The sequence below is a fragment of the Trichosurus vulpecula genome, chromosome 7 (genome assembly GCF_011100635.1).
Source record: "Trichosurus vulpecula isolate mTriVul1 chromosome 7, mTriVul1.pri, whole genome shotgun sequence".
NCBI lineage: Eukaryota > Metazoa > Chordata > Mammalia > Diprotodontia > Phalangeridae > Trichosurus > Trichosurus vulpecula.
The window spans coordinates 273,378,389-273,394,908 of record NC_050579.1 but is presented as its reverse complement, the minus strand read 5'-3'; the positions used below and the strand labels follow the sequence as shown (position 1 = coordinate 273,394,908).

The 16,520-nt window shown below is 48.3% G+C and overlaps 1 protein-coding gene across 1 annotated transcript; it reads right to left on the bottom strand.

Annotated features, from left to right (window-relative positions):
• Window positions 1-545: 545 nt before the first annotated feature.
• FANCE (FA complementation group E) lies at window positions 546-15,035 on the bottom strand. Its single transcript, XM_036765902.1, has 10 exons — window positions 14,670-15,035; window positions 7,854-8,466; window positions 7,099-7,143; window positions 6,688-6,747; window positions 6,283-6,426; window positions 5,860-5,983; window positions 5,460-5,538; window positions 3,440-3,506; window positions 2,286-2,411; window positions 546-2,031 (listed from the first exon to the last, which is right to left on the bottom strand). Exons 1-10 carry the CDS (start codon window positions 14,945-14,947, stop codon window positions 1,930-1,932), a joined length of 1,638 nt encoding a protein of 545 aa, XP_036621797.1. The 5' UTR covers window positions 14,948-15,035; the 3' UTR covers window positions 546-1,929.
• Window positions 15,036-16,520: the final 1,485 nt, after the last annotated feature.

Below are 16,520 nucleotides of genomic sequence, written 5' to 3'. Positions count from 1 at the left end.
AAGAAGCCCCCTTTCCACCCCTAAAATGCTTTACAGATGGTACTTTAATAATCACAGGGTTATATATTGTGAGAGGCAGCTAGAGCGCCAGACCTGGGGTCAGGAAAACTCATCTTCCCTCTGAATTCAAACATGGCCTCAGACACTTACCAGCGGGTGACCCTGGGCAAGTCACTTAACCCTGTTTATTTCTCTTTCCTTATCTGTAAAATGAGCTGAAGAAGGAAGTGGCGAACCACTCGAGTGGTCTTTGCCTCGAAAGCCCCAAATGAGAGTTGGACACAACTGAAAAACAGCAAAATAAATTGTAAAGAATGAAATATGCATTTTAGGGCATGGCTCATATGGAACTTTGTTTTGCTTGACTATTCACTGCAAGGATTTAGTTCTTCCTAGGTTTTAAACTGGGGAGAAATTGGAAGGGAGATGGGCTAGCAACAGTATTGTTTAAAAAAAGGAAGAAAAGAAAGAAGGTCATTGATACATTTTGTTTTAAATCCCCAAAAGCGAAACAGAACAAAGTTCAGGAGGAACCAGAACAGTTCTGAAAGTTATATATGGAATTTATTATATTTGTGTAGGAAAAAGACAAGCCGTAAGAGCATCGTGGCTTCAAGTACAATCCTGATTATCTAATCCACTTTGTATACAGCAGAGGCATCAAACATGTGGCCTGTGGGCTGCACGTGGCCCACAGTGCCCCAGAGTATGCTGGAACCAGATTAAAGTGTAATGGGAAAATATTTAACAAAACAAATAAAAGTACAATAAAACACAGATAATATTGATGTGGTTTTCTAAGTCAATACGAAGTCGGCAGGGTTTAGTGGGCTCCATTTCTGGGAGTTTTGACACTCCACTGATAGATGGAAATGAACATCTTATTTGGTGTTTGTTAAGTTCAGAATAAAAAAAATTAATAAGGAAATCATTGGGCATGCAAGAGACACAGTTCAGGTCTCTGGTCCAATCCATCCTTCCCCTCCCCGCTTTTCGTACCGGCTATCTTGAATTCATAAGTTCAGACATATACCCTAAGAAGTCAGTGATAAAAAGAAAGGCCTCTCACACACCAAAATAATTATGTTTGTATTGCTTTTCACAGTAGCAAAGAACTAGAAACAAAGGGTGCCTAATCACAGCTCATGAAGGTAATGGAATGTGATAAATACAGAGAAGGATGGAAAGAACTACATGAACTGATGCAGAGGGAAGTGAAACAGGACCAAGAAAACAACACATAAAATGACTACAATGTAGATGGAAACAGAAACGACAAAACAACAGACACCAAATGTGTAAAATTAAAACGACCAAGCTTGCCTCCACAGAAGAGATGGGAAATGAATCTCCCCCTCTTCATTGCAGAAATAGGGTGCTATGGGTGTGGAAAACCACAGGTACAGCTGGACTGGATGTACTGGTCAGTTTGGCTGAACTGGTTTTTCTTCCTCTATCATTCTGTGTTAAAAAGGATGTCTCTCAGGAAGGGGTAGAAAGGAGGCATATATGGGGGAATGCAGGTGATGTTTAAAAAAAGATAATCAATAAAGTTTAAAAATTAAGTAAAACATTTTTTTAAACCCAACAACCTTGAGCCTCCGTTTGGGACCCCTTCCCCCAGGCTTCAGCACAACTGACAGCCAGGGAACTCTACAGTGGCAGACATCTTGAGGTAGCCATGTGCTCAGTTCAGACTTGGCTAACTTCAGTCTCTAACTCATTTGCATTTCTTCCTTCTCCAGCCTCCTGGACTTGTCACTTGTGCTGTAGGAGGAGAGGGTCAGAGCTGACCTCTCAGCATTCCGGAGCAGCCACTGGGATGAGCAGTCAAACTTGTCTGGCTGTTCTTCCTCTTCTAGAGAGCTGGAGTGAAGGCAGGCTAAGGCTGAGGTAGATGTTCTTCAGGAAACTGGTGGTGGAGATACCTCAAGTGGTCAAGCGTCTTAGGGCAGCCTGCAGAGGTTTTCTCAGGAAGGTTGTGTTGAACTCTATAGCAGAAGCAAGGCAGACTTTGTGGGCTTCTGTGATCTTGGAGGCAAGAAGAGAGGCAGTTCAGCACTCTGGTTAAATCCATCTTTCCCCTCCCTACCTCCCATACTAGATATCCACGACTCATAAAGACAGGAGGAAGAAAGGCTGAGACGCCAGCGCTGAGTAACCCAACTTCACTCTCACCAAAAGTGGGAAAATGAGGCCTGGCCAAGTTTACCCAAAGGCCCAAACAGTAGGACTTCCTGAGTCAAACCTCCCCTCCTGGCCCCCAACCCAAACAGAAACCTCACCTGCTCTTGGTATTTTGTCACAACCGTCAGGACCAGCTTGGCATAGCCCACAGAATCAGCAGCAGCCAGGCCTTCACAAGACAGCTTTTGCACTAAGACGCTGAAGTTCTCCGGGGACACATCCACCTGTGTGTTTGGGGAGGGAGAGAAAGGAAGGCGTGGGGGAGGCTACAGAGGTGGAGGTGGGGTACTTTCTGATGACACATCCCCACCCCCTTCCTGTAGGTGCAGTGAAAAGGGCAGATTTGGGGTCAGAGAACCTGAGTTGGAATTCGGGTCCTTCCATTTACTAACCCAATGACCATGGATCACTGACTTCACCCCTGAGTCTCAGTTTCCTCCTCAGTAAAATGAGAGTGACAATACTTGCCCCATCTACCTCACCAGGGATGAATGGACAGGAAGCACTTTGTAAATGAAAATCACCATATAAATAGGGGCCATTACTACTGATGTCAACCAGACCTGGGGGAGAAGCTGTGCCCTGGAAAAAAAACAACCACTGCCACGGCAAAAACAGAAGCTGAGAGCAAGAACTATGCTCAGAGCTTGCAGGGGGCTAGAAAGAAAGCCTGGAAGCCCTGGGTGAGGGAAGAAGTAAGGCCTTTCCTAGATCTCCCCAACTGCTCATGCTCCCTGCCAAATCACCTTCCATCTACTTCTGCGTATATCACTACGTACATAGTTACTTACATGTTGCCTCCCTCATTAGAATTCGAGCTCCCTGAAGGCAGGGATGTATTTTTGTCTTTTTATGAAACTGTGGCAAATTTGGGTAATACTAGCACATGCCTCCCAGGGCTGTTATGAGGACAAAATGGGAAAATAATGGTAAAGCCCTTAGCACAGTACCTGGCACGTTAGGTAACGTCCCTAGCACTTGGTATAATGCCTACCTAGCACACAGCAAGCTCTTCACAGAGGTTTGCTGACTGACTATTCCTGGCAGTGTGGCGTACTAGAAAGGGGATTTGGAGCAGAGGGCCTGGGACCGAATCCCAATTTTGTCACTTACCATGTATGTAAGTCACCTAATCTCTCTGCTTCCCAGTTTACTCCTCTGTGAAATGAAAGGGTTGGGCTAAATGATCCCCAAGGTCCTTTCTAGCTCTACGTCTATGATCCTGAAGTTACTGATGGGCTGGAACCTTTACCTGCTGCCCTAGAAGGGACTGCATCACTGTGAAGGTGTCTTCTCTCCAGGGTAACTCCAATACCTGTCTGTAGAGGAGAGGTCCTAGGTAAGGGGGAGGGAAAGGAGGGGAGGGAACAACTCTTCCCCCACCTCCTGGCCCGCCATATTCTTCCTACTGTGTGAGGTAAATAAAATGTGAAGACTTCACAGGGAAGATATGTACAAATATATATCTATACTAAGAAATGTTTAGAAATCAAGAAATAGGAAAGTGGAAAAATTCTGAGGCCGTGAGAGTCTGATGGCTCAGCCTCTGGGAAAGTCTACCCTGAAACCTTTTGTTCTTTCTTCTGGTTCCGGTTTAAAGATTTGCTCAGTAAGAATAGGGTCACTATGACCTGTTTTCTTTTACTGTAAAAGTACTGTAAAAGAATGGAGAGGTCTCCTCCTTCCTTATCCTATTCTCCTTCTTCAGATTTATAGAGGTCACCTCAGTTGTAATCATTAACTAAGGGAATGGGAATTGGAGTTTCTGTGCCTCAATTTCCCAGTTCTTTGTCTAACTTTCGTACTCAGATTGTAAGCCCACCTCCCAGCCAATGGTCAGAAGAGTCAGAGGTGGGCGGGAATTCTCTTGTGTTAGGTATAACTATTGGTGCTTTGCCGCTTGTAAAGCGCCTCCTTTGCTGGTTCTGCTTTGTGCTAACAGAGGATGCCCTATTCTCGAGAACTGAATAAAATTTATTTCTGTTCCCACCCTGTGATGGCTCCTTATTAACTTTCAATTGGTGAGGGTCTTTCATGCCACACACTACCCCACCAAAAGCAGGATCTCAGGGGCAGGAGGAAGAGGGAAATGAAGGGGAAGCAGCAAGAAAAGCCCTTCCACCATCAGTCAGCAGGTCAAGAACTCATATTGAGTGACCCAGTGACTCCTGAACCCAGGCATATTCCCGTTCTCTAGGAACTTAGACCCTAGCTGACTACACAGAACACATAGTGGAAGAGAAAGACCACTGGATCTGGCATCAGGAGACCTAGCTTCTAACCTGATCTGCGCTACTTAATGGCTTATGTGACCCTGGGTCATTCATTCCTCTGGGCTTCAATTTTTTCATCTGTAAAATGAGGGGGTTGGCCTAGATGAGGTTGCAGCTCTGTATTCTAGGAACCTGGGACCGGTGTAGAGCTGTGTGCCTTCCCTGTGTCTCCAGAAGTGCCTGCATCTCTGTGAGAGGGTACAGATTTTGAGGGCCACGTGTCTACCATTACACTGTCTGCTGAAAAGTAAGAGTTCCTGGCCTTTTAAAATGTTTGTAAAATGGTGCATAGAAAGACACTGTATATACTCCAGGAAAACCAAAAGGGATTTGTGCTTAGAAGTTATTTGCATATTATTAGACTCCTCATATTGGAGGCTGACATTATTTAGATGTTCAGTGTTTATTGATAGATCTATGAGAAATTGTGTTTGGTAAAAAAGAATTAAAAATGCTACGTAAGACAAATGAAAATTTGCAGTGTACATTATTCAGTAAGTAGGAAGCAATAAAAAACCCCAAACCCTAATTCCTTCTGCATTTGCGAACTGTATTGTACAATGCACACCAGATCTCATATGCATCCTCTAAACTCCACTCTGCACAATTCAGCACTCACAGTATTAGCTTACAGCGCTGTCACGTTTAATGCTACCTTGTTCTCTAATTTTTCACATATGTACATGTCTTGTCTCTCAAACTAGACTGTAAGTCCCTTTAAGGACAGAGGTGACGCCTTTTACTTCTCCTCCTCATCCCCTTCCAACAGGACTTAGCATGGGAGTAGGTACAGGGGAGGTGCACGATACATACATGACTGACTGAGCCTGGCCTCGTCATTTCTCTGGGCCTCAGTTTCCTTATATTAGAATGAGAGGGTTGGAATAGAAAACCTCTCAAGATCTATTCCAGTTCTAGATGCACCACTGACACCGTCCCAGGGTCTCGAATGCCACCGGCCCTCAGGTGAGGAGAGACAGGGGAAGAAAGCGTGCTTACTTTAACACCAGCACAAGCAAATCCGACTCCAGATCATCTCCCTCCAGAAGGCAGCAAAGCAGTTCTGTCTGTGCGGGGCCTGGGGTGGAAGAAGAAACAGGGGATTTGGACCTTGGTGACAATGAAGGAACCGAGGAGAAGAGGATCCCTGGGCAGTTCTGGAAAGGCCATGACAGAAGGTGGAGGGAAGGGCAGGAGACATGAACATTGGAGCTTAATCAGTGAAGCAAATGGGGCTTGCTGACCCACTAATCTTCTCCCCGTGCCACCCCTCTTTTTGAGTCAGAGATGGCTCACAGGCCACACCTGGAGTGAAAAGACAGAAGACGGGTCAGTTTGCCAGGGCTCAGGGTTCTATTTGTGCACAAGGATGGAGCTAACCCTGAGGAGGTTGACCAACCTGAGCCTGTGGCCTGTAATACTGGAATCATGAAGCCTCTGCAGACAGGATGAGGATACCTGGCACCGAATGCAGTTATGGCAGCTCTCAACAGACGAGAGGCTGAAGTTGTCAGAGAAAGAACCTGGGAGGAAGAGGAGACAAGGGAAGGAATAAGGGGTATATCTGGAGAAACTCCATGTACAGCACCTATCTTTAAGTTCCTTTGATGAGGGGAAGGTGGTTGTTGAGGGACCCAAGCCAGGGCATGAGACCGTGGAAGCAGGAAGACAGGGGATACCACCCAGGAAGCAAGACAAACAAAACCATCCTTCTCGATCAAGTAGCAGAAAGCAGTGATGCCAGTCATTACCTCCCACCACGTGCCAATTCTCCCTGCAAAGCCCCAAATCTCTCCAAATAGCCTAAGGCTGCAGCACATACCTGTTCGAGAAAAAGGTTCCTCACCAGTATGGTGGCACTGCTACAGCTGAGGTCTGGTGAGAGCGCCAGGAGCCGGTTGCAGAACTGCAGGAGGGCTGTGTCCGAGAGCCAGGAGAGCCGCAGCTGTAAGCAGAGGTTCTCTAGCTGGGACAGTGGGCAGACAGAGGGCAGAGAGCAGTTAGACAGAAGATCATGGCAAGCCTCACTTACCACCTCAGCCGAGGATCCCACAAGGCAAGAGTGAGAGAACCACCCAGCAGATCAGAAGCAGAGAACAAGGAGTAACTCTGAGTGCCTTCCAGTCCTCCCACAACACACGAGGAAACCGAGAACTGGAACGAGGCAGAGTCGCCAGAAGAGACAGGGAGGTGGACAAGACTTGAAGCCCAAGGCTCTCCTCCTCACCTGGCTGGGGCTGCACTCATGGAGAAACTGCAGCTCCAGGGGCGGGGCTCCCTCTAGGCCCTGGGGAAGAATTAGAGTTACAGAATGTTAGTGCCCAAGAGATCTTACAAGTAAATGACAGGAATTCCTCATCTGACAGAGGAAGAGACAGTCGGATGGGAAGCGCCTGGCCCAGTCACAAAGCTAGTTAGTGGTGAAGCCAGGTCTTGATTCTTGGTTCGAGACTCTTTCCAGTCAAGCAGCAGTCTTCAGAATTGTATACTTCTTATACAATTTGTATCTAATTCTTATATCATTCTATACGTCTCACACTGTCTCTCCAGGGACTTCATGCCCTTGCTCAATCTGACGTGTAGTTTCAGGAGTCCAGTGGCAGTGAGAACAAAGGGATGGGGGGTGTCCAACACTCACCTCCCATTCAGTCTCCAGCAGCTCTAGCACTCGGGGCACCTGGTCCTGAGGAAGAGAGGACAGTCACAGTGGAGTCTCATCTGCTCCTACCTCCCTTCCTCGGGCACCCCCAGATCAAGCTCCAAGTCCCCCAGAGACTGTCTTTTTCCCACCAATTACTGAATATACACTCTTGGAAGAGGCCTTGGACCAGTGAGAATAGGGAAGACGAGCAATCAAAAGAGGAGAACAAATCAAGAAACGATGACCTTTTGAGAGAGGTCATGACATTTCAACTTGAAAACTAGAAGAAAACACCTCACAACCTATGAGGTAAAGGATGTGCAAACGACCTATGCTTCTCCTATCTCATGTACCTGAACGTGGCATCAGCACGTGTCTTGTGGAAAGCCTCGGGCCCCAGGCTTTCATAATGGAGAGCAGAACTAGAGGAGGCCCTGGGCAAGTATAAACACACGGAGGGAGAGATGGTGGAGGCAGAACTCATTTTAGAGTCAGCCGAGCTAGGATCAGACTCTAGCTCTGTTAGTACTTCAGACTGTATGCAGGTCACTTAGTCACTCGGGGCCTCAGTTTCTTTATGGGTAAAGATGAGAGGCTTGGCCTAGATGGCCTCTGACAACCCTCCTAGTGCTAGATCTGTGGTCTCAGGCATCTCTAAAAACTCCCTCATTTCTCCTGACCTTCTCTAACCAATCTGCCTATAGCTTTCCGTAACTCGCCCACCCCTGACTCCTTAGCCCCAAACCTAGCACCTTGATGGCTTTGGGTAACTCCAGAACTTCAACCAGCTTCTCCTGCTGTCTGTCATTAGCCCCGCTGCTCGATGCTTCCAGAATGGGCTGGTTGCTGCTGCCCTCAGTTCTCTGGGGTGAAGCTCTGCCCTCCCCCACAGGTGATTCCTGTTCATCTGTGGCCCTCTCCTGGAGCTGCTGACGCTCCTCTTCTTTCTCTCCTTTCCCTTCTAGGGATCGAAGTCTCTTAGGGAACGCTTCTCTCTCAGAGCCCTCAGGCTCTGCTTCAGGCTCCTTGCGTTTGCCAGGACGTTGAGTGCCAGTGTCCTCAGTCTCCCTGGGGTCCAGAGGATAGCTTGGCTTCAATCCTCTGCCTACATGTCCACAAAGGCTTTGGAGCCGTTCCCGGCACCCTGGTGTCAGTGGAGAAGTCTCCTTGATCACCTCATCTGTAGTCAGTTCCCTCTGAAGCAACTCCCCCAGAGCCCAAAGCCAGGCATCCAGGTTAGGGTCACGCTTGGCTGCCTGGAGTACAAGGAGGAGTCCACTCTCGGGAAGCTCAGTACGCATGGCTAACAGCAAGGACAAGAGGTTCCTTTGGCACAGATGGGGCAACTGTAGCAGCAGCGGCTTCCTAGGCAGCAGAGGGAAGAGGAGGCAGTGAGGGCATCACAGCAGACAAGGGATCACAACAGGGGGCAGACGGTGGTGGGAGTACAAGGAAAGCAGTACCTACAGAAATCACTATAAACAGAGAAGGAGAAGGAATGAGATTCATTCAATTACCATTCAGCAAAGATTTACTGAACATCCATTGTGTTCAAGGCACCAAGAGGGAAAGAAAGAATTCTGATCAGTGTCCCTGCCTTTTCCCCCTCAAGGAGTTCCAATTTACCATCTAACAAGGGGAAAGTATGCACACATCATTATAACACAGGTAATAAGCTTCCCACTCACAAATAGGCTACGCTCTAAAAGTCTGTCTGAACGTTGGTTACCTAGAACCCAGAATCCCTAAAAAATCATAAATTACAGAGCATTGTAAATGGTAGATTCCTTGGTTAACCCACAAAGGAGGACCACAGGAGAGTAGAACTACACAGACGATATGCGTGAATTCTGGGTTCTAGAAACGGGGGGCCAAGTGAGACAAGAGAAACAGCAAGAGACTCCTGCTTGTCAGGGTTAGTTGGACTAGCCCTATGTAAGGCACACATTTATTAAGCATGTACTATGGGGGCAGCTAGGTGGCACAGTGAATAGAGCACCAGCCCTGGAGTCAGGAGGACCCGAGCTCAAATCCAGCCTCACACACCTGACACACTTACTAGCTGTGTGACCTTGGGCAAGTCACCTACCCCCAACTGTCCTGCCTTCCCCCTGTCCAAAAAAAAAAAAAAAGCATGTACTATGTGCCAAGCACTATTCTAGGTGCTAATACAAAGCACAAATACTAAGAAGAAAACCATCCATTCCTGCAAGGTACTCACATTCTAATGGAGGAAACGATACGTCCATCCATATCTACAGTATAAATATAAAATGGATAAATCCAAGATCTTTGGCCTTCTTCCATCTTCTTCTGCACCTGCTCCACATTCTAGTGCCACATCTCTCTCAGCTCCAAGGCCTGCTCTTCCATTCTTCATCTCATTCAAGCCTACCAACCTCCACCTCCCAAAGCACTGGACAGTCTAATTATTCTGTTTCCCTTCCCACCTAAATGTGGTCTCTACTTATGTGACCCCTTGAGCTAGTCATTTAACTTGTTTGTCTCGGTTTCCTCAATTATAAAACGGGAATAGTCATAGAACCTACCTATAAGGCTGGCTGTGAGGGTCAAATGTCTCTTCATAAAGTATGGTCTGTCCTTCATTTCTGAAAAGGACAAATGGCATCACAGGGTGATACCTTGACTCGCTCATGAATTGGATTTAAAGGAGGCAGTATTGCACAAAGTCGCCAGCCTCACTCTCTCTTCCCGAGTCATCAATGCCCAGTGGCAAGACAAAAGTCAGGAGGACTGGCGAAGGCCCGGGATGCCGTAGATGACCTTGGTGTCTCTGACGTCCGACCAAGCTGTAAACAAGCCAGTGTCTGCTTCGCGGCTGTTGGACAAACTGTTCTCATCCACCCATTCCACTGGAGGAAGTCTTCACACGCTTGGGGTTCACACACCCCTAACTCACCTATGGGTGTGTGGCCCACTGGTTACTCTCAACCTGATGTAGGCCATCTGCTGAGATGGTTTTACCAGGCAGTGGCTGCTGCTCATGCGACAGCTTCTTGGAGCTGCAGGTGACAGCTAAGTGCCAGGGGGAAACCAAAGGTAGATGAGCGGCCCTAAAATGGGCTCACGAGCACTCGTCCCAGAGGTTCTCCTTGAACATTCATACATATACTTATATACCCCTACCCCTCTGAGTTCTGCTCATATGAAGAAAGCAATCTGATTAAAACACTAGGATTAATGTATGAATGACTGAGAGCCCTTAGTATCTTGAAAGTTTGCATTTTTTTCACTTTCACCCTGTCTCCTTGTGTTCATTTAGAAAGAAGACTTTCACCGGTTCTTGGGTTGTCACTACTGCTGTGGCCGTCTTTCCCTGCTGTATTCCTACATTTCTGTTGTTTGGGGTGTTTAAGAAGCAAACAATGTTTCACATTCTTCTTTATTATTGAATTCCATTTTTTGTCATTTAGGGTTGGGCTCACATTTGCAACACAGGTCACCCTGGGCTGCATTCTGAGCTCCACTGCTCTTCAGAGCACATCATTCCATTCCCTCCTCCTTTTTCTCGTGGGTACAAAATAGTCTTACATTGTTTAAATGTCTTTTCCTTTGTATTTGAAGGTCTTTTTCCTGATGGCTTGAAGAACTTGTTTCTGAACTGAACTGTCAAATTTAACCACTATGTGTCTTAAGAGTTTGCAGCCTTAGATTTTTTTCCCTGAAGGTGATCTGTAAAATCTTTCTATTGGAACTTCATTTTCTATGTTCAGAAGTTCTGGGCAGTTCTGTTCTAATGCTTCCTTCATTATAGTATTAAGATTTTTTTTTATCCTGATATGTTCTTCTGGAAGATCTATCCTTAGATTGTCTCTACGCATCCATTCAAGATCAATATATTTTGCTTGCACAGTACGCACATTTTATTGTAATACTCTTGTTTTTTGTTTCTCTTCTTTTAGACTGTCCTTCACTTCTGCGTATGTGCACTTGTTTCTTTGGTGAGGCTTGCCATTGCAGATTCAAGTTTTTCTATTCTCATTATTTTTGTTGTTCAGGACATAAATTCTGCACTCCTAATTCTCTTTTCAACCACTCAGGTACAGTGTATTGTGGCTCCATGTTCTCCTCAAATTCCACAGGGTCTTCTGTCTTATCTAGTGCTAGATTATTTTCTTTTATTTTGCAGCATTTATTCATAGACCTCTGTATTAATTTACTAGATCTGGAGGCCAAATTTCCTTTGGTTGTTACTATTTTTCCTGCTGATTTATCTGTTTATGTTCAGGGTCTTTCAGAGTTCTTTTTTCTCGAAACCTTTGCTACTTTTAGTCTCTCCCCTCCCCACCCCTTTCCTTATTACTCACTTCCTAACCCCTTCCCCTCTGATTGTGGCTTCTTTGGAGGCTGGATCTCAAAGAGTCTCAGGCTCCTCCCACACTGGTCAATTCACAGTTCACAGCCTAGGTTTCTGCCCCGACAGACTTTTGAGTGGTCAGAATTGGTCACTACTGGGTATTGTGCTCTTTCCTTCAGGCCTGTGCAGTGTCTTGTCCTGGCGATCTGTCCCACTCTCTGTTCTTCAGTTCTTTGGCCCAGTACTGACAGTTCAGCACTTTGCTGCACTGGTGCTTCTGGGTTGTAGCACCCAGCAGGCTTTTGTTCCTGAAGGGTTGTGGCCAAGCTAGCTATCAAGGTCTGAGCAAACTTCTAGAGCCTGGAGTCAGGGTCTCCACGGCATTCGAAAGTGGGAGAGAGGATTGAGGTGTAGGAGTGGGTTTCAATGTATGCCTGAGTCCTGTCTTTGAGTGTGCTAGCGCAGCCTGCTATCAGTACCGCAGGAGGTAGGAAAGGGGTGTTGAGTGAGCTGAGGGTCAGTAAGTGTTACCTCTTGGGTTTGTCGAATTTTTTTAAACCTTCTTTTGGATTCTGAGTGTCCTAGACCATGGAAACAATGCAAAATGTTTTATCTGTGGCACTTAATCTCTATTTTGGAGAGGTCTGAGAGGTTGTAGGAATTGGAGAAAATGTCTAGTCCATCATCTTGTTGCTCACATGACTCAGAATTCGAAAGTTTACATTTTTCAAACATTTAATCCTAAATGACAGGATTTCTCTTAGCCATAATAGAATGAAGTGAAAAGTCCAGAAGTATGGTGGAAAAGATTTTTAAGAATCTGGATATGCCTCTTAACCCGAGTCCTTCCCTTCCACCACACTCCCTTCTTAAGTCCCCTATGCTCTTCCATATCTTTACATCTCCATTCTGTGTGTCCTTGCCCATTAACTTGTAAACTTCCTGAGCACATGATGGGCTTTCTTTTTCTTATCCCCAGCTTAGCCCAGTGCCTGGCACATAGTAAGGTATTAGTAATCCTGGACTTATAGATTCTCCAAAAGTTCTGAATTTTTTTCACTCCTTAGGAATGAATGTAAGGCATGGAGAAAAGGCTATATTAGGAACTGCCTGTATTCATTCATCAGTCAGTCAACTAGCATTTATTATTAAGCTCCTACTATGTGCTAGGCACTGTGCTTAATGCTGAGCTACAAAGAAAGACAAAGGACAGTCCCTGCTCTCAAGGAGCTCATGGTCTAATGGGAGGGATGATGTTCAAATAAGCTGTTGTTCAGTCGGTCATTCTTCAGTTGTGTCTGACTCTTCATGACCCCACTTGGGTTTTCTTGGCAAAGATACTGGAGTGATGTGAACTTAGGAAGAGGAGTCTTCCTAACTCCATGCCCCAGCACTCTATTCACTGCACCACCTAACTGCCCCATAAACAATTATAATACATATAAATTTGTATAAACAAAACAAAAAACAACAAATAAATTTTAGTTGTTTAGTCACTTTTCAGTTGTGTCCGACTCTGTGTGATTCCATTTGAGGGTTTCTTGGTAAAGATACTGGTGCACCATTTTCTTCTTCAGCTCATTTTACAGACGAGGAAACTGAGGCAAAAAGGGCTAAGTGATTTTCCCAGGGTCACAACGAGAGCAAGTGTCTAAGGCCAGATTTGAACTCATGAAAACGAGTCTTCCTGACACCAGGCCTGTCACGTTATCCACTTGTCACCTAGCTGCCCTGGTTAGAGATTAGTGAAAATAAAGATTTAATTTTTTTTCTCCAGTTCACAGAGGCCCTGAAATCTATGAAATAGATTTAGCCTCATGCACACTTTTCCTCTGACATTGTATCATGTTAATCTAGGAACATGTCCTATAACTCGTTAGGGACAGGGACAGTTCTAAAGTCTTTGTATCCCAAACCTCTAGCACAAAGATTTGTATACTAGAGGTGTTTAATTAATAAGCAGGCATATCCTTTTTCCAGGACCTTTTTTTTTTTTCCAACTTTATGCTCAATCTTTTCTGGAGAGTTTCTCGGCTCCCCTGGGTTCAAGTGTCATCTTTAAAAAGTTAGATGCAAGGCTGACCCCAGTGTCACCAACTGCGAGGCATCTCCACCTGAATATCTAGCAGGCATTCGGAAAACAGGACTCAGGATCTTCTCTCTTTCCCACCCTTCTTCATTGCATCATATGATAACAGACTTAGATCTGGAAGGAAATTCTGACATCGTTTAGTCCGACCCCTCTCATTTTACAGGTGAGGAAACTGTGGTTCAGAGAGGTTCGCTGACTTGCCCAAGTTCACATGAATAGGAAGTGGCCAAGCCGGAATCTGAACCCAGGCCCTCTAACTCCAAATCCCTGCACTGGATCACATATATGAGACATCACTAAGCATCCAACACTTTTTGTCAGAGACACCATTACCTGTGTCTCTCACCTCCCACACCCCTCACCTCCAGACTCTTCTCTCTGCGCACACAGCGGTCACCCTAGCTCAAGCCCTCGCCGCCTTCTGCCCGGACCCAGCCTCCCTCCTCATCGGTCTCTGCCCGGCTGCAGGCGCACACAGCCCTGCTTTAAAAAGCCTCCCTGCCTCTAGAATAATAAAGCACGAGCGCCTCTGCGTGGCCTTGAAAGCCAGAGACCCGGCTCCGATCCACCTTTAGAGACCGCCTTCACACGGTCCTCCTTTCCCCCGGAAGATATTCCAGCTGCGGTCCCCAGGTTTTCCCCTATTCCCAGGATGCTCTGCCTCTTGGATCCCCGGCTCCCTAGAGGGGTCGGCTCCGGGGGGAGGGGAGAGGAGGAGGGCTCCCTCGGTCCCGCACCCCACCATTACTCCGCGTGCTCCTGGAGATCAGAGACCACTTCATCTTTGCAGCCCGAGCACCCCTCCCAGAGCGCCTGAAAACAAGCCCTAAGAATGCGGGTCATGCAGATTACTTCGGGGGAAAGCCTCGAGGGCAGGGGGGGCGCTTAATAAACGTTTGTCACTTATCGATCACAGAAGGCAACGAGGAGGGCGTGCCCGCTGGGCTGGGCCCGGGGTCATGGGGGTAGGATAATTGCAAATTTCATTTTTTACATGTTTTAAAGTTTGCGAAGAGCTTCCTGCGCGACACCCCTCCCCCTCCCCCCACGGAAGAGCGGAGTGTAGCTATCAACCCCCTGCCCCACTCGACGGACGAAGACGGCGCAGACTGGGCATCCCGTGGGTCGGAGCGGGTGGGAGGGGGCCGCCCTACTTACAGCTCCAGGCGGCGGTCGGGCCCCTCGAGCACGGGCTCCTCCCGGCTCAGCGCCTCCAGGAAAGGACCCCAGCAGAAGGGCCGCTCGGAGCCCCCAGCCCGGAGCCTCTGCAGGGCCCTGAGCGCCCCCAATACCCCTCCGGGGCCGGACTGCAGCAGCCGCAGCAGGAGCAGGGCGGGGGGCTCCAGCCGGGCCCCCAACCGCGCCGCCCACCCCTCCGCCGGCTGACCTGAGTCGGCGCCGGGCCAGGCTGGTTGCCCTGGGGGCTGGGAGGCCATCGTGCTCGAGAAAAAGGCTCGATCTCCGGAATCAGCACGACCCTGAGGTCGGGGGTCAAGGGTCAACACCTCCCCCTTCTCGGGTCACTAGGCACCGAAGGCGCTCGAGCGCGAAGCCGGCATTACCGGCTTCAGGGCATTGGGGAGGGGCGGGGACGGCGGGAGTGCCAATCTCAAATTATTTCCGGCCCCCTCGGCCCGCCATCTGAGATAACGCAGGAAGGGGCGGGACTCGAAGCCAGTGGGGTGGGACTATTACGCATGCGTGGCTCGCACGGCGGGGCGGTGAGTCGAGATCTGTGCAAAGAGGGCGGGGCCTACAGGTAAGTCGAATCTCGCGACTTGCCGGCGAAGCACGGGCGAAAGGGGCGGAGCCCTAAGGATTAGGGGCGGGGTCCTGGTGGAGATCGGAGGTCCAGGGCGGGGATCCGAGAGGCCAAGGCGGGGGCGGAGCCTCGGGGAGGAGCGGGGAGCCTAGGGGGCGGGGCCAACGCTGGGCGGGAGGGGGTGAGGGGCGGGGCCCCGTGGCTCCCGCGCTCTCAATCCGCCTAGTGGCGGAGCCTCGTTGGAGGCGGGGCTTTCTGTTCTGTGCTCCTCCGCGGGAGAGAAGACGTAATGAGAAGCAAGACTGGGTTTTAGCGGGAGGCGGACAGAAAATGATCAGAGATCAGAATTTTGGAGGTGGGATAGCTATGGGTGCTCCCTATGCACAGATTTAGGGCTAGAAGGGACCAGCCATTCCAACCCCTCCATTTTACAGATGGGGAAACTGAGGCAGAGAGGTTTAAGCCCCTAAATGTCAGGCGATTTGAACCTAGGGCTTCCTGACACCGTCCAGCTCTCTTCTCACCACAACGTTGAGGCGGACCAGTCATGGTCGTGGGCTCCGAAGAGGTTGATGAACTGAGACAAGGTGTTAAGGACACATCGGTGTGTGGTCCCCAAATATGAAAGGAAGGGGTCGAAGGAGAAAGGAGAGAGCCAGATGCTGCAACTCCATCCCGGGGGGAGAGTGGCTGGATCACTGTAACATGGTGCAGGGCTGGGCGATCCCTGGAAAGGCTCCTGGTGGTGGTCCCAACCTGCTTGGTTACACCTGCTGGCAAAGAACACGCCAATTCCTCCCGTCTGTGTGGCAGGACGGGAAGATGTGACTAGGGGTCCAGTGTCATCAGGAGTCGGGGCTTTAAACATCCAAGATGGAAAAAAAGTTTAAAAAACAATCCAGATGAAGAGAAGTTTGTGGATGATAAAGCCAGGGTAGTCTCAGTGGAAAGGGAGACTAGAGGACGGAGGTGACCAAAGAGGAGCAGAGGGATGGATAAACTGCATGGAGATGAGAACACGGGGAGAGGTGACAGCTGGCTCCATCTCAGGGCTCGGGTAGGGAACAGGCGTGAATTCACTAGTCAGAAGTCTAGGGGACAATGTCACTCGGTCGGGGCCTTTATAAAGCTACATCCCAGGATGATGGGAAATGAGACACACCCAGAAGACAGTCCCCATGTAGTCTGAGTACTGGAGTGGTCATCAGGCCCAGCGGCAGGAGCTTGGTCCGTTTGAGAAGTTCTAG

Bases quoted from the DNA above. Each gene is read 5' to 3' on its own strand.
- FANCE (XM_036765902.1), bottom strand. From the start codon at position 14,947: ATGGCCTCCCAGCCCCCAGGGCAACCAGCCTGGCCCGGCGCCGACTCA. The intron at 7,144-7,853 runs GTGCTAGGTTTG...TCTCTTCCTCAG, and splicing joins AGTTACCCAAAGCCATCAAG to GACCAGGTGCCCCGAGTGCT. The intron at 6,427-6,687 runs GTGAGGAGGAGA...CCACTGTCCCAG, and splicing joins ATGAGTGCAGCCCCAGCCAG to CTAGAGAACCTCTGCTTACA.